Here is a 22,550-nt window from a genome sequence, read left to right as displayed (position 1 = left end):
CTGTCCCTTTCGGGCGAGCAGGCTCCAGGTATCACACCCCCTCACCCGCCCGCCCAGCCAGCCATCGGCACACCCAGCAAGGAGACTAAGGTGAGGATGAAGAGGCAGGGGGTGATGCTGGGGAGCCTCGGGAACTGGCTCGCTGGTGGGTACTGGCGTAGAGCTGGCTGCCTGTGAGAGCGTGAGGGGGAGAGCGAGAGAGCAAGGGAGGGAGAGGGAGGCAGGCTGCGAGGAGAGGAGAGCAGAGGAGAGGGAGAGGGGGAGCAGCGCTCAGCTCGCAGGAGGACAGGCTTCTCTTTTCCGTGCTCAGTTAATCTGGCTGTCAGTTGGTGTTAACGCTGCAGTTTAAGCGCTGGGATTCCAAGGGAAACAGACAAACCTCGCAGAAGGCAGGCAGGAAGCAAGCGAGGAAGGAAGGAACGGCAGGAGGAAAAGAACAGGCAGAAGAGAGAGAGGAATAAAGGGAAGGGGGGAAAACACCAAATCTATGATCGGACCTGGGCTTCTTTTTCGCCAATGCAAAAAGGAATATGCAGCACATTTTTGCCTTCTTCTGCACCGGTTTCCTAGGCGCGGTAGTAGGTGCCAATTTCCCCAACAATATCCAGATCGGTGAGTGAGAGGGGCAGCCTCGGGAGGGACTTTCTGGGTCTGGGCAGTTTTTTGTTTTTTTTGGGAGGGGGGAGGGGGGTCTGTGTCCCCTCCCCCCAGCCCCACTACGGGCTGTCTTGCTTGGCTGTCTATGCAAAGCTGTCCGGTGATGTGAAGACTTGGACCGCTGGCATGGGGAGGGGTCTTCTCTGGATGGGATGCGGGGCAGAGAAGGGAAGTGCGCTCCCACACAGACACACACACACACACACACACACACACACACACACAGGCAGACACAGGTCCTCACACACCACTCACATTCTAGGCATGAGCATGTGAAATGGAGGACCCACTGCTTTGGAGGAAAAACAATCAGGCTGTAACAAGGAAAGGGGTGGTGGGTGTTTAAGGAGTTAACTCCGTGGCTTGGTAGATGGTGCCCGATTTCACCTGTTTATATAAATATGTGTGGTGTGTGTGATTATGGATTAAATATGCACATATATATTTGAGAGAGGCGGTGATTTCTCACCTGGGGGAGGGGAAAGAGACCCTCTAAAAGAAAGAATGAAGGATGCTGGGTTTATTGCAGCCACTAAAATAATGCTAAAAAGGCCCCCCACTCTAGGTGAAGGGGGCTCTCTCTCCTGCTCTGGACTCTTCTAGCTGCCTTCTGTCTGCTGTCTGCCATGCTGGGCTGGTGGTCCCCACTCCTCCGGTTCTGGAACTTCCTAGCCTGCCTTTTTTCCTCCTCCTTCCATCTCCCACTCCTCTTCGATTTCTCCATCCACAGACACGGTCTACCTTTTACACACACACAAACACACACATCCACATGCTCCTCTCCCCTCCTCTTAGCTTTCCCCATCACTGAGCTCCAGCCTCTCAACTTGGAGACAGGTTTCAACATGCTGCATGCTTTTCTGTTCCCCATTTCCCCTTCCTGGTTGTCACGCTCCTCAAAGGACCCTCACCCTCCCTGTATTTATGGGGCAGCTGACAGCTATTGCTCCTCCTAATAATAACGGGTGAAAGCGAAACAAACAGAAGCAGTAACACCAATAACAACGTGTGTCCACAAGGGCTCGGGGATTCAGTATGACCAGCATCTCAGGGCTGTTTATGTCCCGGAATCCAGCAAGCTGCTTTGCTTGGAGGCATCTTGGTGGGTCTGGGTTCTGATTTCTCTCCCCTGACACGGACACTGCTCCACTAGGGAAAGTTCATGTTCCTAGGAGTTTGTGTCTCTTGTGTGCGTGTGTTTGTGGGGGGATGTGGTGCAGGTGGTCTTTTGTTGGGCACGTACGTGCGGCAGTATCAGTCTCCTTTGGCCTCTCCAGTGTGCTGGCTCTGAGGGTGGCTACAACAGCCATGGAGTAACTTGCTTTGTTTCCTGACACCTGTTAAGCTACATTCTGAAGTGTGTCTGTATATGTGTGTTAGTGCCTTAGACGCAAAACAAAACTTCCTGCCTCTGGGGAAGCTTCTCTTGCAGCCCAGCCTATAGCCACCTACCTCCCCACCCCCACCCGCTCTCTTTCATTCATTGCAGGGGAGGAGGAAGCCAGGGAAGTGTTTGGGGTGTGGTCATCTGGGGGGGGAGGGGGGAGCATCAGAATCAAGAAGGATTTTTTTGTTTTTGTCCTTTAAAATGGAGGCATATGACCACGTATAAATCACTTGCTCTTACGTGTGCCTCTTCTTTACGTTGGTGCTTATGTACTGCCCATACTTTGCTGATTGGAAATACTTGTCTTAAGATATGAGGACTTGCTTTCTCCAAGTGTATTTGTGTATATTGCCGTGGATATATAAAGGCACAGGGTGTTTTGTGTATACGTAGAGATGCTTGCTTATGTATCTCTGCAGATTTTTCATCATATTTTGCCCCAACTTGTTTGTTCAACTGATTGAACCATTGTTTTTGTTTTCACATAAAAGGTTGAAACGTTCAATTGTAGAACACATGCTGAAAATATCGCAGCCACCAGATAGTACTTGATTCTACTCGTACTGCCTCTAACAAAAGCCTTACAATTTGTTTACTGGTTGTTAAAAACAAATACATATCTACTGTATAAGAAGTTAGAAGTGTGTCACATCGGGATTGGGATTCCTAAGGAATCTGAGATCAACTTCTACGTAAACATTCATTATAGTTCAGTCTCTGGAAACTGCTGACTTTACTTCACAGAAATGCATTTTAATTTATTTATGTGTCCACAGTAAATACAAAGGTAAGGTGTGTACTCTTGTTTCTTGGAACAGGAGCCCCACCAGGCCCCTTTGCTCTGCTTTTTACTAGAATAGAATGTTTGCATCCTCTAGATATCCTTAAGCCCCCAGAGCTTTGAAGCCCAAGGTTCTCCCAGGCAAATAAATACGACGGCAATCCCTTATGTAACAAGTCGTTCCTGGGATCATGAGTGGTGAAAGAAGCAGCAAAACACTGTTTGCAGAAAATCAGTTTTCAGAGGAACTGAATAAACCTTAGAGGATTGTCATACAGGTCTTGCTAGGTCAAAGACTACAAGGGTCGAAGTCAAAGCAAACGGTTATAGTGCTGGAGAAGCTCATAGGCTCCCAGAGCTAGAGTTTACTCTGTAACATATATTAGCACTACTTCCCGTAAGGCTCTGTGATAAGAAACGGGTCCGATACAGGAAAAATTAGGCACGGCTAGGGTTTACGTACATGCAAGAGCACAGGCAGCCTAAGAGGCTTGAATGAGAAAGGAGGAAGAAAAACTCCAAAACGCTCCTGTTTTCTCTGACCTGAACTGAGTTGAGGGGTGAACAATCAAATATTTGGTCAGTGACAGATGTTAGAGCCCTTGGCACATAAAAGCTCATCTGTGGAACTTGAAGCCTCAGGGTCCAGTTGAGTCTATGTGAATTCTGATCCCCACTACTAGAGGCAACACCTAGTGAATACGGCCTGGGGAGAAGAAAAGGGCCCATCTGGGGTGGGCTGTTGAGGAATCAAACCGGTCTCTAGCCCAGATACCATGTTGCATTTTCTTTCCTCACAGGGGGATTATTTCCAAACCAGCAGTCACAGGAACATGCCGCTTTTAGATTTGCTTTGTCGCAACTCACAGAGCCCCCAAAGCTGCTCCCCCAGATTGATATTGTGAACATCAGTGACAGCTTTGAGATGACCTATAGATGTAAGTAATTGCTTCTATTTCTGAGATTTCTTTCTGCGATCGACCAATGAAGGGAGGGCCTGTACGTAGGTGGCGATGTTGCAAAAAATGACGAGGTGTCATCTGTATTCGTAACAGAAAGCCCTCCAAGAAAAATTTCCAGGGCCTTTTGAGTGATTCCATCAGTTGGTATGTTAGATCCTGTAGCATTTCATAGAATGGGTTTGCTTTTTCACTGCCAGATAACTTTCAATGCCAGCACGACGAGGACTGGGGTTGACTGAATCTCCCCTACACCTCGCAGAGGTTTCCTGGTTCCATTGAGAGTTTCCCACTTAGGAAACTTCTGAGAGGCGTAGAATAAAAGGTTCTGACTTAGAAAATGTGGCTTAAAGTGCTTACACCTTTCCTGTGCACAGTTAAAAGGAGAAAACGTCGCTATAGCTTGATAAGGAAGGATAGCTGAGAAGGTGTCTATTTGGTTTCCCATTTTTAGAAATGACCAATAATGATTTTAAAAAATTGATGCCTCGGGCTTCCCTGGTGGCGCAGCGGTTGAGAGTCCGCCTGCCAATGCAGGGGACACGGGTTCGTGCCCCGGTCCGGGAAGATCCCACATGCCGTGGAGCGGCTGGGCCCGTGAGCCATGGCCACTGAGCCTGCGCATCTGGAGCCTGTGCTCCGCAATGGGAGAGGCCACGACAGTGAGAGGCCCGCGTACCGCAAAAAAGAAAAAAAAAAATTGATGCCTTGATTATTTCCAAAATACTTTGAAGTGACGGATGGTTTACACAGTTTTTAGGATGGCCTTTGAGCACAAAACTGAACAGAGGTGATCCCAAGAAGGAGAAAGGAGAGGCCAATTTCTGCCATCTGAACAGAATGCATTATAAAATGCGGGCAACAAACACCATTCTGAGTTTTTCTGACAACTAGGGCTGAAAAGAAAACCTGTGTGGTGGCATGATTGCCATTTGAAGACAGGTGAAAGCATAAAATTTAATCAGTAGAGACATTGTTCCCTCCAGGGATTAAGCTCAAATAGGAATTGATGGCATGGAAGTGTGAGCTGAATGGGCAAGAACAACTTGAAAGTGGATTAAATTGGCACTGCAGGCTCTGGGTGCCACTGTGGCCATGGTGGCTTCTGCTGAGCTGTAGATGGCAGAAGGCATGCACCATATTTCCTTCATTGCTTTCCCACATTCCCCTCCCGGTGAGCTCTCCATGATTTGAATTGAACACATTCAAACTGAGAATTCAGCATTCTCCCTATCCCTAAGACCACTCATAAGAAAATGTATATGCAAATTCCAAGAATTATAATTATTCCAATTACTCAGCCATAAAAAAGAATGAAATAATGCCATTTGCAACGAGATGGATGGACATAGAGCTTATCATACTAAGTGAAATAAATCAGAGAAAGACAAATATCATATGATATCACGTATGTGGAATCTAAAAGAATGATACAAATGATCTTATTTACAAAACAGAAACAGATTCACAGACACAGAATACAAACTTATTGTTACCAAAGGGGAAAAGCGGGGAGGGGGATAAATTAGGAGTTTGGGATTAACAGATACACACTGCTATATATAAAATGGATAAACAACAAGGACCTAGTGTATAGCACAGGGAACTATATTCAGTATCATGTAATAACCTATAATGGAAAAGAATCTGAAAAAGAATATATATATATGTGTATATATATGTGTTTGTGTGTGTATATATATATATATATATATATATATGACTGAATCACTTTGCTGTACACCTGAAACATTGTAAAGCAACTATACTTCAATAAAAAGAAGAGTTATAATTATTTCAGATTCCATTTACTGAGGACTTACTGTGTGTCAAGAACTATGATAAGTATTTTATGGACAATTATAGTAACATTCATTACCGTTTATTGAACATCCACTGTGGCCCTGCGACGCACTAATTGCTTTTCATGTGTTAGTTTGTTTAATCCTCACGGGAGCCCTGCAGTGCTCTATATTATCTTCCTTTTAGAGAAGAGGAAACTAAGGCTGCAACAGGTTATATAACTTGTCCAGGGTCACCCAAGAAGTAAATGGTGGTCTTGTGACCCCAAGGTACATGTTTCTGAGCACTGCGATAGATACAGAGATCCCGTGGTAACTTGATCAATTTCACTGAGATTACCCCAGAAATAACAGGAAATTTTCAGAGTTTTATAAGGCAGTGGCCTGATAAAGCACCTAGGCAGAAAACCTTATAATGCTTCAAATTGTAGCCATGATTTTGCACAGGAGTGACCCACTGAATAAATAAAACAGCAATTCTGCATTCTGGTAATGCTGAGGTTGAAAATCTTGTCAACTGTGTTACTGACTACCCTTAAAACTGAGCTGAAGTTTAACTGTTGAATTGTAGTTCTGTGAAACCATCTCCCTGGAAAGCTAAAATAATATTGAGTAGGTATTTGGTTATTAGATAACCTGCCATTTCTTTCAATATGGCTTAAAGGAGAATTTTTCAAGGGAGGATTTAGGTGTGGGCATCAATGTATCTAAAAACCACCAGAGATTACGCATAACCTATTGCATGCGTGTGCATATTTTAATTTATTCCCTGGGTAGAGGTTCCATAGCTTTTGTCACCCTCTCAAAGGGATCCATTACTCTAGGATTATTTGCTTAGGGAATACACATGGCTGGCATGTGTATTCACTCATACTTCTGAGAACTGTCTACAACAGAGCTCGGTGGAAAGAGATGTTAACTGCTATTCTAGTGTCAGGTGTTGACGGACAGGACAAAATAATAAAAGACAAAAATTGGAGGAAATGTTCTAAGGCAAAAGGTGGTGCTTCTGTACCGTTATCTTAACAACCCAAGACTTGATCTCTAATAGGGTTGTTGGCCTTTTATTGGAAGGATTGAAATGTGATACAGGCAATGTCATCCACTGTGGTTAATGAACCGGAAGTGAGTGGATATGGGTTCTTGAACTTGATTCCTGCCATATACCAGTGTATAGTTTTCTATGAATTTGATCATTCTTCTTTTTTCCCCCCAAACTGTTCCTGTCTTTATTTATTTTTTTAACATCTTTATTGGAGTATAATTGCTTTACAATGGTGTGTTAGTTTCTGCTTTATAACTAAGTGAATCAGCTATACATATACATATATCCCCATATCTCTTCCCTCTTGCATCTCCCTCCCTCCCACCCTCCCTATCCCACCCCCTAGGTGGTCACAAAGCACCGAGCTGATCTCCCTGTGCTATGCGGCTGCTTCCCAATAGCTATCTATTTTGCATTTGGTAGTGTATATATGTCCATGCCTCTCTCTCACTTTGTCACAGCTTACCCTTCCTCCTCCCTGTGTCCTCAAGTCCATCCTCTAGTAGGTCTGCATCTTTATTCCCGTCTTACCCCTAGGTTCTTCATGACAATTTTTTTTTCTTTTTAGATTCCATATATATGCATTAATATACGGTATTTGTTTTTCTCTCTCTGACTTACTTCACTCTGTATGACAGACTCTAGGTCCCTCCACCTCACTACAAATAACTCAATTTCATTTCTTTTTATGGCTGAGTAATATTCCATTATATATATGTGCCACATCTTCTTTATCCGTTCATCTGTCGATGGACACTTGGGTTGCTTCCATGTCCTGGCTATCGTAAACAGAGCTGCAAGAATTTGGTCATTCTTCAAACGTTTCTTCAATGCTATGAACTGATATGGTCATTGGAAAAACAGATGATAAAAGGTCCTTACTCTTAAATGGCTTACAGTCCAATGGGGACTCTGCTGTGTGTCCAAGAACTGAGAGGGTACTGGGCAATTGGGGTAGCTATGGTGGCAATGTAATTTCCACCCTGCCTGTAAGATTCTTTGTTAACTTTCATCTGAGACTAGCGAACCCTTTGGGGCTGTGTCCACTGTGATCCATTGGTCTGGGAAAACTGATATCTGTCCCAATTTGGATTGAGTAAAAAAGTGTCGAAGGGAGCAGAGAGGTTTTAGGTATGATGCCTTAACTAATCATTTATTGAAAACTAAGAAAGCATCTTACTGAGATTTAATTTCATGTGCTTTTTTGAAATCTGGACTAGTAGTTAACCTTAAGTTAACTCTCCAAGTCTTACCTCCAGAAAATAACCAAATCTTTATTTTTTCATCATTTTCCTGTCATTTGTTTTTTTCCTATACATTTTGCTATTCATGATCCTTCCACCAGAGGGTGGAGAAGGGAAAGGAGAGGAAGTATAACATGAACTATTCCTGCTAGATGTATTAGCAACAGGGGACATTAAAAAGGCAGAGTGGTCCTTAGAGGGTAGGGAATGCAGGGGAGAGTATCGCTAATACCTCCAGGCAAGATGAGAGTTCTGCATCTTCTTTGCATTCCATCTTTCCTTCTTTCCTTTTCCACCATCATTAAGGGATAAAGTCTGAATCAGCAACCCAAATGCTTTAGGATCTCCTCTGAGTATATACTTCCAAGCCCGCAAGGGCAGGAGTTGAGGGGTCTGTCCATAGAGGTGGTAGTTACTGACTAGCTGCTCAGCTTATCTTGGTGTCTTTATGGTAAGTATAAATAAAGGGACAGATGAAATACTAATTGGGGTTCCTATTAGATTTCTGAGGAGCACTGTTGCAACTTAATCCTTACTTTTCATTTATTCATCCATTTATTTGTTCAGCAAATACGTGCTGAATTTCCACTGCATGCCCAGCGCAGTGCCAGGTGCTAGGAATATAACGGCCAACAAAGAAGACACAGCTTCTCTCCCTGTGGGAGTTACAGTTTAGCCTAGAGATCCTCAAACTTCAGCGCACAGAAAATTCACCCACGGAGCTTGTTTAAAGCAAGACTCAGGGGCAGACTCTGGACTTCCTGAATCAGAATATTCAGGAGCTGGCCCTGGGGAGATTTGACAGCAGGTAATATGGGCATCCCACTTGACGAAGCTCTTTAATACCCTTGTATTCCTCTAGCAAGCAGTTTTTGAGCCCTTAACCAAGTCCAGGCGTGGTGCTAAGCACTAGAAATGTAGACAAAAGTAAGACATGTTCCCACCCAGGAGGACTTTATCCCTAGTGAAACCAACCGTCCTATAAAGAGAAGTTAAAAATGTAATGTTGTAAGTGTTACAGCAGTCACTTGCAGGGAGTGTTAGAGATGCTTTGAAAAGCGGGGTTGGCCTCTCAGAGGGTGGTGGTTGATTTGAGTCTCACTGATAAATGGAAGCTTTCTAAGAGGTCAAGGTGAGGGGGCCAAAAGGAAATGAGGCAAGTGTGTTCCAGGCAGAGGGAAGAGCGTGTGCAAAAGAAAAGAGAACGCTTTACCTAGTTCTTCCCCTGCTCTGACCTCCTGTGTCACTCCACGCTGGGCCTCTCATTTGCCAGTTGTCAAATGCTGAGGAAGGGGTGACCCAATGGCTATCCCCAAACCACTTTCAGCACAGTGTTTAAGAAGCATTGAATTGCACGTCAGAATTTGGGTATCTTAGCTCTCTTTGAAATTTCAAACCATTTGGCAACACTGGACCCTGGGTCTACATAGCCCCAGTTGGCTAGGATGGGAGTATCCCACCTGCATGGCTTCTCTCTCGAGCAACCCACTTCTCTCCTTTTCTTCACCTGCCTGGCTCCTGGAAGCATTGAGCTTTTAAGCCCCAGTTGATTTGCTCTGCAATGTTGCCTGTGTTGTGTGTTTAGAGGTCAACCCTACCACCAGAATGTGAACTGCTGTTCAGAAAGACCATGTTTAGCTGTTGTTTGGTGTTGCTGAGAACACCTGGCACAGGGCTATTCCCTTAACACAAATGAACAAATGTTTCCAGGAATCAGAGAGTGACACAGCATAGATGCTGGGAGCTTAAATAACAATCAGATGGAATGCAGTGTGCCTATTTCCAGTGGGTCTCCCTCTGTCGTGGACCTACTTAGGAAGCCCAAGGGCATTCTCACAAGATGTTGGGTGCTGGCAACAGACACACGGCCTCTTAGCTTTTGCCTGAGCAGCCCTCATCGTTTTCAGAACTGCAAACTAACAGTTCCAGAGACTTGTTTTGCCTGACCTGCATGATGCTTTTCAAAATTCGGGATAAAAATCCGAATTTCTGGCTTCTTTGGAAAACTTTAGGGCATCAGGCAACTATGGACCCACATTCCTGCTCCGCTTCTACTGTCTAGAGCTGAGAAGTGCTGACCGATTTAAGTATAAGGTATAATCTCTCAAGTTTACCGAAGTCCTGACCACTCCTTATCAGACATGTGGCCAGTATAACAAATTATGTTACTTGGCCAGGCCTGTAAGTAGGCCAACGTGCTCACACCTGATTTATACACTTCAGCACCTGCCATTTTATTATTTTATTTTAATAATATCTATTCCTCACCCTGCAATAAACAGTAGAGGCCACGAAAGATATGTAACTCCTGCTCTCAAAAAACTGGTCTAGGGAATTCCCTGGAGGTCCAGTGGTTAGGACTCCACGCTTCCACTGCAGGGGGCACGGGGCCAATCCCTGGTCTGAAAACTAAGATCCTGCAAGCCGTGTGGCACAGCCAAAAAAAAAAACAAAATTGATCTATATGTACTCATGAAACTGTTGGGAAGATAAACAAGGATTATTCTGAAGACCTACCATATGCCAGAGACTTCACATATGTTGTCTTATTTATACTTTATAATAATCTTGAGAGGTTATTATCTCCATTGTATAGATGATGCTACTGAGAGTGAGAATGATTGAGTGTCTTCTCCATATTACCCAGTGAAGAAGAGCCCAAACTAATATGTGAAGCCAGCTTTGCAAACTCCAAAATTCGCTGAGCTTTCACCCTTTTAAGACAGAGGAACATTATGGACACAAACCAAGTGAAACGGCAGGAAAAGAGCCCAACACAAGAAGTGGCAAAAGAAGTGAAGTTTACGATTCAGGATTAGGTGCTAAGACTTCCAAGGCAGAGGCAGATGGCTGTGGATGAGGAATACTTCTTGCAGGAGGTGGAACTGGTGCAGGTACTGAAGGGTGGAGCCGGTTTGGGGCGTGTCCTGAGAGGAGGGTTTTTGCGCGGGTAGAGTCACAATATTTCTCCTCCCCTCGTCTCTACCACTACGGCATATATTTATTTTTGCAAGGTGTTCAGACTTTACCTCTTGCATCCATGCTGAGCTCCCGGTCACAAGGCAGATGTCTGCATTTCTCTGGTTGATGTTACAGTGTGATTGTGGTTTCTCCATCTTCACCTCTGCCCTCACTTTGAGACACACAGGCCCCAACATTGTCTGTGCCTGACTCTTGGTTCTTACGATAATATTGATGATCATAAGTTTTTTGATGCAGAAGAGTGTGAACACTGCTTCCTCTGATTAGTTTGAAGACTTCTGCTGCGATGGGTGAGATTACTATTCTTTTAGATGCTCAAGATTAAGTAGTCATATAGGACATTTGGGAAACAGTTAAGATTCATTTATGTGTTCATGCGTTCCTTCAAAGCACTTTTACTATTGCCCCCTATGAAGCATATGTACCATTACAGCCCCTCTCATACCCTTGCAGACAGCATTCATTGATTACAGAATTCTTTTCCACTGAATCTAGACATGGCTTTAAATTCCCTCTCACCAGAACATTCCAGGCAGTGACTACAAACTGGTCAGAGTTGCAGTTGATACACGAGATAAAATCCATTTGCCATTACAAGGCATTACACTAGGAATTGGGGGAGATGAAATGCATTAGTCATTGATTCTCCCCTTAAGGGGCTCAGGTTCTTACAGAGAAAATAGGCATGCACAAAAAACTGATATAATGGAGAGGTTCTCTGCACTCCCCTTCTCTCACTCACACACACATTGAGAGAAGGGAAGGAAAACTTCCAGTTGGAGGAATCAGACCAGGTAGGTAGAAGGGCAGGTGGAATGTTGATGGGAAGATAGGAAGATACACACGTGTCCACACACACACACACACATACACGCACACACCAAGTCTGACCAGTGAAGAGTATATTGGATTGAGATTTGAAGACATGGACTCAAGTGCTGGACTGTTTTCTTGAGTCATTCATGTGTTACTTCAGAGGCCCACGCCCATGCTTATTTGTACGATGAAGCTCCTATGACCGCTAAGAGTCCTTCTAGGGCTACATTTCAATGATGAGAGTGCGTGGAAAACTCCAGGAATACATAATTAAGAGAAGAAGCTTTTGTACCAGGCTTTGGCTGGACAGAGGCTCACTAAACAAATTGAGACTCTGAGAAAAGCTCTGAACCCTGTCCACCGAGTTGCACAGCCAAGCTACATTTGTATGCAGATACAGGGGAATTAAGCCAACCATGGGCCTCAGGTGCATTCATTCAATATCCCACTAGTATTTATGGAGTGCTTACTATTGTGAACAAAAACAGAAAGCAGCCCTGTGCTCATGGAGCTTACTGGCTAGTAAGGGATGCAGCTATTAGTCAAATAATCATACAAATGAGGGCATGATTATAGATCAGGATAAAGACGTGAAAGAAGGGGCCGTGATTCAGTGAAAGCATATTACAAAGGAACCGTCTTTGGGCAGAGAGGTGAATAGGTGTTTGAGCTGAGAACTGAAGGCTTTTGGTGATGTGGTGTCGGGAACAGGAGGAATATTCTAGAAGCTTTCCGGGCAGAGGGCTGATAAGGGTGAGGCTGGTAAGGGGTGCGGGAGTATGGGGCTGGGGACGGTGGCAAGGGCCAGGCCTGGTGGGCCCTGTTATGGAATTTGACCTTTAGCCCAAGCGCTGTGGGAAACCCACTGAAGGGTTCAAAGCAGAGAAGTGTCACGTTCAGATGTCTGCTTCTCACCGGGAATCAGAGGCTCAAGAACACCTGGCCGCTTTCAGGTCCCCTGGAGACTTTTTGCTAATGTCTTTGTTCCTTTACTCCCGTCCCCAGTTTGGGATGGAGTCTGGCAAAGGAAAGGGGACAGACGCTGGGGGCAAGGGGAGGCTCTTGGCTGGGCGCAGGGGTCATATGCCGTATGTGGCTCTGTGGTGTGTCTGTGGATGTGCTCTCGGAGACGAAGCTGATCCAGCAGAGGGCCAAGACATTTGGTGAGTATGTGTGCGGAGGCAGAGAATCATCTAGAACTCCACTTAATTTATCAGACGGGAAGGCTACACTACACTGAATCCTGGCCTCCATTCAAACCGGGCAACTCAATGCTCCTCAAGTTCACACTGCTATTTCCTCCACCTACACACTACGCCTCCCATATTCCCTTATCGAAATTCTGTCCCTCTGGTCTGTCCTAGCTCTTGCATCATCTTCTCTCCTCATCCTCCCTTGCCCCAGACCCTCACATTCACACTCTCCTCTGTCCCGTAGCCCTTTGTATCTTCCTTGTAGCAGCTGTCACACTTAGCCCTGGGTTTTAGCTGCCTGCACCCTTATTTTATCTGCCCCACTGGACTAAGCAACTGGGGGGCAGTGACCTTGTTTTCTTTAGCTTCCCATCACAGTCTCCACCAGAGAACAGTGTGTGGTGGTGCTAGTGAAACGAATGAATGAATGAGTGAATGAATGAATGCATAGCTGTATATTATGTAATATCAATGGCAGGGATGAAAATAAGCCTGCATTATTGCTGTTTATGGGGTAGTATTTGGATATTATGAATTCTGAGAGTTCCAGCAGGCTGTGTTGTAAATTCCCGTGGAAGACGATTATAATAACTGTAGCTGGAAAGTGACGGAGGTGAAAACCAGTTATAAGTCCAATCAAAAGCTCATTCCAGCTCCTTCTAGACGATTGTCAGTCAGGGTCCAAAATAAGGTATAAGGCTCCATTTTCTAAATAAAGGATTTCCGGTTCAAGGCCTGGCTCTGCCGTGGATGCCTTGTATGGCTTGGGCAAGTCAATTCTCTTTTTTGAACCACAGTTGCTTTCAAATGAAGGTAATAATTGTACCACTGATATGTGGTTATTGGGAGAAGGAGTAAATGATTGCTAATTTCCAATCAACTTTCTACTCAATAAAATGGCATCAAGTAGGTAATTTTTTTCTCCCTTTTTCACAGATGAGGAAGCTGACTTCTCAGGGGAGTGAGGGGGCAATGGCTTGGGTTTCTGGTTCCATCCCTAGACATGTGCGGGCTGGGAGGGCTTTCTTCATTTCAGTGTCTGCTGTGTCTGCCTACTCCCTTGTGGATGCTATAGCTCCCCTCCTGTGGCAGCAGCCCTCCTCCCCCGGTGTCAGTGCCTGCTTCTTGTGTAACACAGCCCTGTGCCCTTTCAAGGGACCTGTGCTGCTGCGTGGCAGCTGCAGTCAAGGTGTGCAGTGTACAGAGGTTACTGGAAATCTCTTTCTATGCCCGACCACTCCCATGACTTTGGTGTATCACAGCTTGCTGTTCCAAGTGCATAGGGAAGCCCAAGGTCATGGGAGGTCCAGATCCCAGGGAATGCAGGCAAAATCGGGGTTAAGGAGGCAGCTGGAGGCTAATGTCATTACATGGAATCTCTAGGATGGAAATGAACTTTTTGAGACTAACTTTTATTTCGTGTACAAAAGTAGCAGGCATATTATAGAAAGCCATGTGGACACAAACACCAAACAAAATAAAATTTGTGTAATTATAATATTAAGGATAAACTCCCCATCTTTTTTCTGAATATATCAATTAAAAAATTAAGAGTATATTTATATTACTGGCTAAGAACATGATTTTTTTACTCAGTGTAACACGTGTTACTTTGAACATCACACATTCATCTTAATGTCTTCTTAAAAGCTCAACGTACACACATACCCTAACTTACTTCATCTATTGCCTGTTATTGGATATCTAGTTTATTTCCAAATGCTTTTTCCTAAAAATAATGCTATGATAATCATCCCAATAAAAGTTTAGTCATTTGTATATATCATTCTGATTTTAAGAGCATTAGAGACCAGTGGGGACAATTTCCAATGAGATTTAATAGAAAGGCATATACAGGAATTGAAATAAGTTGTTCAATGCCAGCTTTCACATTGACTTGTATGACCTTGAGAAATCTTTGTGTCCAGTTTAGTTTCCAGATGTATAATATGGGGTGATAATACCATATTCTCAGGGTTATTAGAATAGGCAAATGCCATTACTTACATGAAAGAGCTTTAAAAATTCAGAAATGCTAGACAAATGCAGGGTAATATAATTAACTAGGTATTTTGTCTATTAACACAGTGTTTTTGGCTCAAGAAATTACTGCTTATAGGGACAAAGGGGCAACCCCATTTGGGCAGTGAGTAGTCAGGACTCTATTGGTGACAAGTGATAGAAAACTAACTGGATAGTTTTGACTTCAGGTACAGCTAGATTCAGGGGCTTGAATGATATCATCAGGCTGCAGATAGACCCTCTACCTTTTGGGGCTTAGCTTTTCTCTAAGCTGGCTTTATACTCATGTGTCAGCTCCTGGCACAGCCAGCCTACACCTGCCCATCTCAAAGTCCAATGGAAAGGGAACTTCTCTTTTGCCCTCAGTTCCACAGAAGTCCTAGGTCTGATGTCACTGAATAAAAATCAGGACACATGCTCATTTCTGAACATGACACAGTGGCCTGCATATTCTCTTCTTTAGGTCATTCTATGCCTAGTCATATGGTCATTCTTAGAGCTTGGGGCAGTGAGAAGTACCAAATGGATTGTTGGTTTCATTCAGTCTATCCAAACTACGTGGACCTGGGGGAGCAGTAATTCCTCCAAAGGAAATCAGGATGCTATTATCAAAACAACGGACATTAGATGCTCAATAGGCAAGAAAAAAACACAGATGTCCTCCCACACACATCAATTCAGAAGGGAAAATTCAGAGAGGCTGGAGCTAGACCAAGGGTCAACATGCTAAGGCAGAGAAGAGCCACCAATGAGAGGAAAGCATACAAGGGATGCTGGTGGATAAGGCAAGATCAGAGATCAGTGCAGGCAAAAGGTTTGAAATCCAGGCAGACTCATGAGTCAGTCAAAGCTATGAGGAGTCTTTGCTAATCCCCGCTCAGCCAGGAGCAAACCGTGTTCATGGAACAGTTTTAGGAAGTGCTGTCCACCCACACGGGTGTGGCTGAGGGTGTCCCTTCTGACCACTCTTTGAGAGAATGTTGGGGCTGTCAGCCCTAAGATATCTGGTGATCTTGACGCACCTCTACTCTTTCCCAGTGACCAAGACATTCCCTGCTCTACTCAGACACTCAAGCTATTGTGCACAAACTCCTCAACAGTCCCAGTTGGAACCTTGGCTGCAATTCTGATGAGCCCATACCACCAGATGGTAGGCTCTTCTAATTGGTTCTATCTCTTCTAGCTTTTGGCAGGAATGAAGCCTTCCCTATGCCTCAAGACGGGGGATAGAGAGAGCCAGGATGAAATGAAAGAGGCTATAACCTCTGTTAAACAGGCAGAGATCTTAAATTAGTCCTTGTCCAAGGAGAACAGAATGGTATGGTTTTTATCACACTAGGTCATGGATTCACCATGGACTGAAATTCTAAAACTAATGCTGATAAAACACAGGATTGTAATGACTGGAAAATCGTTTAGCTAGAAAGGTCAACTGGTCTAGGGGAGGGCATTCATTTATTCAACCACTGATATTTATGGAGCATCATGGTAGATTAAATTCTTATTTGGTAATTATTCATCTCTTCCCCAAACTCCTTGGAAGAGTATATCTATTCATCTCCTCCCCAAACTCCTTGGAAGAGTATATCTCCCTGCTCCACTAATGTAATGTTTGGTCATGTGACTTGCCTTGGCAAATGGGATATTATTAGGCATGTTTCAAGCAGAAGCCATGAGAAGAACATGCCCCAGAGAGCCTGCTGCTCCCAGAAGAATGAGAAAAGCAAAAAAAACAGAGGTGCTGCCGTCAACCCACAGACTGAAGTCTGAAGCAAAGCCATCTCAGCTGACTGGCAGAACTGTGAACACAATAGTAAATGCTCATTGTTATATACCATTGAATTTGGGGTGGTTTGTTATGGAGCAATAGCTGACCAATAAAAGCAACTACTGTATGTCCCACACTTTGCTAGGCCCTGAGGGAACACTGGAGAATGGTAGATATGGTCTTGGTCTCCATGGAGCATATGTTCTATAGGGAGATAGGAAATAATACATTTACGTATAAAAAATTGTAATAGAGATTGTTACTATGGTCATAGGAAAATAGGATGTAGTGACAAATCACTATTGTAGAAGAGAACACCTACTCTGGATTAACTGGTCAAGGAAGACCTCTCCAAGGAGGTGACATGTAAACTCAAATAGGTAAGTTGGAAAGAAGCCAGACAGGAGTATGATCCCCTGCATGATGTGAAGAAACAGCCACATGGGCAAGTTACATTGAGAATCTTGGTCTAGGCTGGGGAGAAGGAGGGACTCTTAAAAAACTTCTTGCAAATCAGGTCACTGCTAGAGCAGGTTGTCCTCGAGCAGATGCTGGCTTGCCTGCACCATGTTGCATGTGCAAGTCAAGGGTTGACAGATGCACGTGCTGCTGAAGGCAAGCCAGCCACTGGACGTGGAAGCCACAGAGCACAGCAGAGGAAGAGGGTAAGGCTTCCTAGGGCGTTCCTAACAAGGAGGTGATGGCGTTGGCTATTCTTCCTGTCCTGGCTCCAGGATAATCAAGAGTTGTTTCTGCTGCTTCTCAGGATGGCAGGAGAGGTGTGGATGTGCGTCTGCCTGGGTGTCTGTGTGTGTGTGTCTGTGTACATATATTCATTCTTTCACAGGGGAAGGAAATGAACTAGCTTCCAGATCCCCTTCCAAGTCTTTGATTATAAAACTTAAGAATTCTGAGATTTAAGTTATACGTGAAGGAAATGTTAAATCAAAGAACTTCATCTTAGCTCTGTGCCAAACTCCCTTTGTTAATTGACGTGGTTAATTAGGCCGGAGTCTCTCTCTCTCGAGCCAGCGGGATAAGCTCCAGCCATCCCTAACCTATCTGGGAAAGCACCTGGAGGTGTCAGAGCTCCAGGGAAGGGCAGAGAACATCTAATGCAAGCCCTCCATTTAATCTGCACTCCAGACACTGACAAGCAAGAGTCTGGGGAGATGGGAAGCTCATAAGGGTAAACATGGAGTCTAGAATCTGGGTAGTTCATTAGCTTTGATAAAATTACTTAAGCTGTACTTACTACCTCTTCTTCCTTACTCCAAGATCATTCTGAATACCTTAAAATATGGCTTCCACCCTAACTATTCTAATGAACCAGTTTCTCTAGGGTTATGATAGATTTCTCATCAGCAAATATTATGTTCTTATTTCTTGTAGCCTAAGATTCTAAGGGAGAATCTTCACACCTCTCTGTAAGAACCCTTAGCTTTGTGATGCTATGTTCTCCCCACCATCACCACTGGGGAACTCTGTGACCCTATCTGCTCCCTTTTTCTCCCCAGTGTCTACCCTTTCCCCAGGATGATAGCTTCTACATTTGGGGCTGAATATATCAAAAACAGAATATATCAAAAACAGCCACCTTTCCTACTAAACCCTTTGCTTATCCCTCACTTTATTTCTGTTGAATCACTCCCTCTCAAAATGTCATGTCTGGTTTGATTCCTCAGACTCTGTCAACCTCTCCATCCAATGCTATCATCTGTTGATTTCACTGCCACTATGACTCTTGAATCTGTCCCCATTTTTCTTCTTTCTTCACTGGATTATGCCTTTAGCCTTCTGATTAGTCTCTCCATGTTATAATCCAGTTGCCACACAGTGGGTAGATCAATTTCTTGAAGACTGTTTCTAATCATGAAACTTGTTTGTCTTAAACAAGTTGTCAATGTCTCCCCATCTTGTTTGAAGTTCAGACTTAGCCCAGAATATGAGTCTCTCAATAATATGGTCTCAGTCTCAAAAAAGTAGTTTTGAGACTTATCTAACCCAACCTATTATGTTCCAGCCAAAGCAGTCTATGCAGAGTTGCCATAAACATGCCTCTCAATCCCTGTTTTGCTTTTATTCATGCTTCTGCTTCTACCTGGAACAGTCCTCACCACCAGTAAATGAATGGAGCATTAATATTTCATTGATGTATTCAATCAACTAGCATTTACGGAGCACCCCTCTTTATTAGACCCTGGGGATGTAGCAGATAACAAAATCAACCAAGTCCCTGTACTCTCCGGGTCTGTATACTGGTGAAGAAATAAATAAATATAATGATTTCAAATCGTTGTTAAATGCTACAAATATAGCTAAGTAGAGTCATGGAACACAAGTTAGGCTAGAGAGCTGCTTAAGCAGGTGGTAGGCTTCTCAGAAGAGGCGATACTTTAACTGAGCCTTGTTATGACCAACAGAACTTCCTGCAATGATGGAGACATTCTGTATCTGTGCTAATATGGTGGCCACTAATGACACATGCCTACTGAACGTTTGAAATGTGGCTAGTACGAAGGAGGAACTAAATCTTTAATGTTATTCGATTTTAATTCATTTAAATTTAAATAGTCACAGGTGGCTAATGGCTATCGTATCAGACAGCTTAGATCTGGACTCTGTAACTTTCCAGACAAAAGGAATAGTTGTAAAAACTTTCAAGTGAAAGTAAGCTTGTGTATTCAAAAACAAAAAGAAGGCCAGTGGGGCTAAAGCATACTGAGCAAAGAATCAGGCAGGGTATTTTGTAGGCCATGATAAGAAACAGAGGTTGACTTAAAATACAATAAAAATCACTAGTGGGGCTTAAGTTTGGGAGTGGGTGATCTGATTTACACTTTTAAACGATTACCATGTTCCTCTGTGGAGAAGGGAAAAGGGGTAAATTGATGTGAAAACAGTGTGTACCAATCAGTTATTGCCACTTAACAAATCACGTCAAAATTTTAGTGGCTTACACAGAATCTTTTTTTTTTTTTTTGGGGGGTACGCGGGCCTCTCACTGTTGTGGCCTCTCCCGTTGCGGAGCACAGGCTCCGGACGCGCAGGGTCAGCGGCCATGGCTCACGGGCCCAACCGCTCCGCGGCACGTGGGGTCTTCCCGGACCGGGGCACGAACCCGTGTCCCCTGCATCGGCAGGCGGACTCTCAACCACTGCGCCACCAGGGAAGCTGCAGAATCTTTTTTTTAAACAATCATAGTCTGCAGATTGACTGCAGATCATCTGTTCTAGGCTGGATCAAGCTGGATGGAGTGTTTAGGTCTGCTCTGTGTGTCTTTGTTTTGGAAGTGAGTGTGAAGGGGTGGCAGCTAAAATAGATCTGGTACTCTCATGGAGGATCACAGGAGCACAACAGGCGAAGCCTTATCATGAAAGCCTCTTCTTGTGTTGTGTCTTCTAATATTCCATTAGCTCAAGAAAGGCATGTGAGCAAACATAACACTCACGGGGCAGAGAAATACGCTCTGCCTTCTGAGAGGGATTATGAAGCTACATGGCAAAGGGCATAAATGTGTAATTCTATCACAGTAACCCAGTGCACCACAGAAGAAACTCAGGGAGACCCACTAAGAGGCTCCTGCAATAGTGGACACAACAGATGAAGGTGACTTGCACCTACCTAGTGACAGAGGAGACAGAAGGGCTAGCTTTGAAATCTATTTTGAAGGTGGTTAGCAACAGGACTTAGTGATGGATTGAATGTAAAGTATGAGATAAAAAAGCAGACCTACTTTCCAAGGTGCTTCTCAGATATTACCACTGTTCTGTGAAACTGTTTCTCATTCTTCCTGTATTCATGCCTGATATAACTGATCTCTTCATCCTTTATTTTACTAGCTCCCTTTTTTGGTACTGCTTTTATTGGCCCTTCTGACTTCCTACCTTCTGTACCTGGGGAAAGGTCATATCTACTATTAAGACCCTGAGCTCTTTGAGGGTGGGAAAACAAGATTATTTGTATATGCAACCCAACTGCTTGAGACAGATGCTCAAGAAATGTCTCCAGGGTAGTATCGTGGTTAATCACAAGGACTCTGGAGGCAGCTTCCTAATTTTGAATCGTGTGTGATCTTTACAAGTGACTTCACCTCTCAAAGCCTTGGTTTCTTGTTTTGCGAAGTGGCAATGATAATGCATTTCTCCTAGCATTGTTGCAAGGGTTGAAGGAGATAAACTTGGAAAGTGCTTAGCACAGGGCCTGGCATAGTAAGTACCCAATAAATGGGAGCTATTACTGTTTGTTCAATTTAATTGTGTGTGATGACAAGCTTCTCTGGAAATGCTCTCCAGAGTCTTCATCAGAAAATCCAATGTTCTTGTTGAAATGAGGGGCATGGAGAATAAAAAGCGCTGTGGATGCGATTTTGTAATTTAGTTAGGAAATATCTAGATCTGAGGTTTCTTTGATCTGAAAACGACAGCAACAACAAAACCCCAAAATAGAGCCACTTTGCTACTTGTTTCCTTTTACCATCTGCCAAGATGATTCCTTTTAGTTCTCCAGGTCTTGCTTGGAGTCAGCTGCCTTAAAATAATAAAATAAAATAAAATTTAAATCTGGTCCTGTACTTATTTGGGAATGAAAAGGCAAAAGGCTTTAACTAAATATATAGCTAGTTGCTGCTGGAGTGAAATATAGGGCAATGGTGACTGAAATGTTTGAGGAATGAACTGCTCTGGGAAAATGGATTTTAGGATAAAACAGAGGATTAATAAGGACCTGACTTTTTAAAAACATTTGTAATGAGATAGTTTCTGAAAGGTACTCTTCTGCTTTCCTGCCTTAATAAGATGTCTGTTTTGATCCTAGTTTAATATTGCCTTGACCACAAGTATCCGCTAGGTCCGGGGGCATTCTAAAATTAAATTGTCCAGGATCGTAGATGAGAATGGGTGAAATAACCAGAAAAGAGCCCATGAAAGAGGTGAAGAGTTAACATGATGAGTTTGAAGATTTGGATGAAGTTTTCCGGAGAGCCCTAGAAGATACATTCAAAGAAGTGGACTGGTTTCAGACTAGAGAAGGCTTCGAAGCCAGGAAAAGGTATTTCCAAGATAGCATAATAAATTAAAATTTCACAGCTGATACTCGAAAGGTCCTCTTTATATAAAACAAAGATGGTTTTATTTACTAGTTACTAGAATAATCTTCCACCAGAATAAAGTTACCTTCATTTTCTGAGTGCGAAATGACACAGACCATCCCCATTTCTACATGACTGACAACACAGGGTTCGCTTTTAAAGACCCAGCTAGGCTATGTTTCCCATCGGAACTCTGATGTTGTGAGGCTAATAGGTTTTCCTTGGGGAGGAAGATTAGGGGAGGTTATATGGTCATAAAGTTTGTAATGTTGGATTAAACAAAGCGGGGGCTGTCTATCCTTCAGGATTTTGAAGGCCCTTTAATATGCTAAGGTGTTTTGTTCATTTCTCAGAGGAGGGGAGAATATGTATTTTACAAATTTAATAGTCCCTCTTTTTACTAAATGACCTGTTAATACCCTGTGGGACTCAGTGCCTAGTCTGATCCTGTTCTACCTACCTTGAAACTAAGGCCCAGAAAGTACAGAGGGCTTTGTCTGCTGGGTCATGATTCTCACAGAGGGCTTCTGATCACCAAGCAAGACCTCATTCCACTTTTACTGGCTTCCTATCAATTCTTGGAGCCAGTCCTCCAAACAGTTTTACCCAGAACAGGGAATTACTGGTGATTTCAGGAAGAGCTAGTAGCGTCCAGGGAAGCACTTGCCAAACTGGCCCAGGCCAGCCTCGCTGCCGTGCTTCCTTTTCTCATTTTCCTGCAAAGCCAGTTCCGAGTAACCAATGCTTAGATGTCCATCCAGGAATGACACCCAGCCTCTGTACTACTGGTTTTCTTTTTTAAGCC

General features: G+C 43.8%; 1 protein-coding gene across 2 annotated transcripts in view; it reads left to right on the top strand.

Moving 5' to 3' along the window:
- Window positions 1-507: 507 nt before the first annotated feature.
- Window positions 508-22,550, top strand: part of GRIA1 (glutamate ionotropic receptor AMPA type subunit 1) — a 304,530-nt gene continuing 282,487 nt past the window's right edge. For both annotated transcript variants that reach the window (XM_060008478.1, XM_060008479.1), the window contains exons 1-2: window positions 508-612; window positions 3,626-3,763. In XM_060008478.1, the coding sequence (XP_059864461.1) occupies window positions 531-612; window positions 3,626-3,763 (220 nt within the window). In that variant the 5' untranslated portion in view covers window positions 508-530. The remainder of the gene's footprint in view (window positions 613-3,625; window positions 3,764-22,550) is intronic.

This window comes from Delphinus delphis, chromosome 3 (genome assembly GCF_949987515.2).
Source record: "Delphinus delphis chromosome 3, mDelDel1.2, whole genome shotgun sequence".
Classification (NCBI taxonomy): Eukaryota; Metazoa; Chordata; class Mammalia; order Artiodactyla; family Delphinidae; genus Delphinus; species Delphinus delphis.
The sequence above is the reverse complement of the archived record's forward strand: the minus strand, read 5'-3'. Positions and strand labels throughout refer to the sequence as shown.